General features: G+C 36.8%; 1 protein-coding gene across 1 annotated transcript; it reads left to right on the top strand.

The window, feature by feature from the left end:
- On the top strand, nt 1-900 carry LOC133043306 (taste receptor type 2 member 10-like). Its single transcript, XM_061124136.1, has one exon. The coding sequence runs from the start codon at nt 1-3 to the stop codon at nt 898-900; it is 900 nt and encodes a 299-aa protein (XP_060980119.1).
- The last annotated feature ends 807 nt before the right edge of the window (nt 901-1707 follow it).

The raw sequence follows: 1707 nt of genomic DNA, 5'->3' as shown, positions 1-1707 counted from the left end.
ATGCTGAGTATAGTGGAAGGCTTCCTCTTTTTTGTAGCAGTTAGTGAGTCAGTATTGGGGGTTTTAGGGAATGGGTTTATTGGACTAGTTAACTGCATTGACTGTGTGAAAAATAAGAAGATCTCTACACTCAGCCTTATTCTCATTGGCTTATCCTCTTCCAGATTTTGCCTGATATGGATATTAATTACAGACGGATATGTGAGAGTGTTTTCTCCAGATATATATTTGTCTGGTAATCTAATTCAATATATAGCTTACTTATGGATAATTATGAATCAATCAAGTGTCTGGTTTGCCACCAGCCTCAGCATCTTCTACTTCCTGAAGGTAGCCAACTTTTCCCACCGCATTTTTCTCTGGCTAAAGGGTCACATCACTAAGATTCTTCTTCTTCTAATGGGATGTTTGCCCATTTCATGGTTATTTACTTTTCCAGGCATTACAGTGCCTTTTATTAATAATATTATGGAGAACAGAAGCACAACCTTGTTGATCACCATGCAGGAAAGTGAATACTTTATAAATCAGATTTTGTTCAGTATTGGAACACTTCTTGTCTTTATACTATGCCTGATTACATGTTTCTTGTTAATCACTTCCCTTTGGAGGCACAACAGGAGGATGCAATTGAATGCCACAGGATTCAGAGACCCCAGTAAAGAAGCACATGTCAAAGCAATGAAGATCTTGATGTCTTTTATCATCCTCTTTATCCTGTATTTTGTAGGCACTGCCATAGAAATATCAGTTACTGCTGTGCCTGAAAACAAACTGCTTTTTATTTTTGGTATGACAACCACCGTCCTCTATCCCTGTGGACACTCATTTATCCTAATTCTTGGAAACAGCAAGCTTAAGCAAGCCTCTTTGAGAGTACTGAAGCTATTAAAGTGCTAGGAGAAAGAAAAACTTCTTAGAACTCCATGACAGGCTTGGGGAGAAATGGATACTACAAAAAGGTAGCCTAGTAATGAAATTCCTCAGGATCTGTTTCTCTTACACTGCTTTCTTGCAGTGTTTTATAATTGTGTTTTTGAACATAACTAAAATCTTACAGAAAGATTTTGACTATGTCTCAGGTAATGTCACTTTTCAATGAGATTTTAATCCCATACACAAATTGAGTGGTCAGGCCCTTTCCTTTCCTTGTAGTGGTTTCTCCTACCCTAACCCTAGGCCAAAAACAGCTTGGAGACTATTGACTATAAAGATGTCATTGGTGGAGTAGGCCTCTAAACAAGGTTTCTCTTTGTATTTTAATTGAATTCCCTGAAGCATTGATAGTTCTTCACACACACACACACACACACACACACTCAAAGAAATATTATTATATTATTACTCTGATTTATTTTGATGCCTACGTTTTTCTAGATTTGTCAAGTAAGAACTTCAAATTGTCTCCTGGGTCCTTTTGATGTGGCCCCATTCTTCCTTCATGTTTCCTTACATTTTCACAAACCAAAACATTTCAGGTTTACTTTGTGTTTTCCTCATCCAGGCTTGGGTTCACTATTTCTCCAAGAAATCTTCATTTATTTGAGAGAAGAAGGATATTTGAAAACCAAGATTTGGTTGGATATAAACATTACACCCACCTACTTACTTCTTTCTCTCTTTTTGCCTCTATGTATCTCTCTATTTGTAATGTATGATGCTTCTATGCTTATGTCTCTAATTGCAATTCAAAACTACAGTCTTCCT

Source organism: Dama dama, chromosome 22, assembly GCF_033118175.1.
Source record: "Dama dama isolate Ldn47 chromosome 22, ASM3311817v1, whole genome shotgun sequence".
Classification (NCBI taxonomy): Eukaryota; Metazoa; Chordata; class Mammalia; order Artiodactyla; family Cervidae; genus Dama; species Dama dama.
The sequence above is the reverse complement of the archived record's forward strand: the minus strand, read 5'-3'. Positions and strand labels throughout refer to the sequence as shown.

Coding starts and splice junctions, on each gene's coding strand:
- LOC133043306 (XM_061124136.1), top strand. CDS start 1: ATGCTGAGTATAGTGGAAGGCTTCCTCTTTTTTGTAGCAGTTAGTGAG.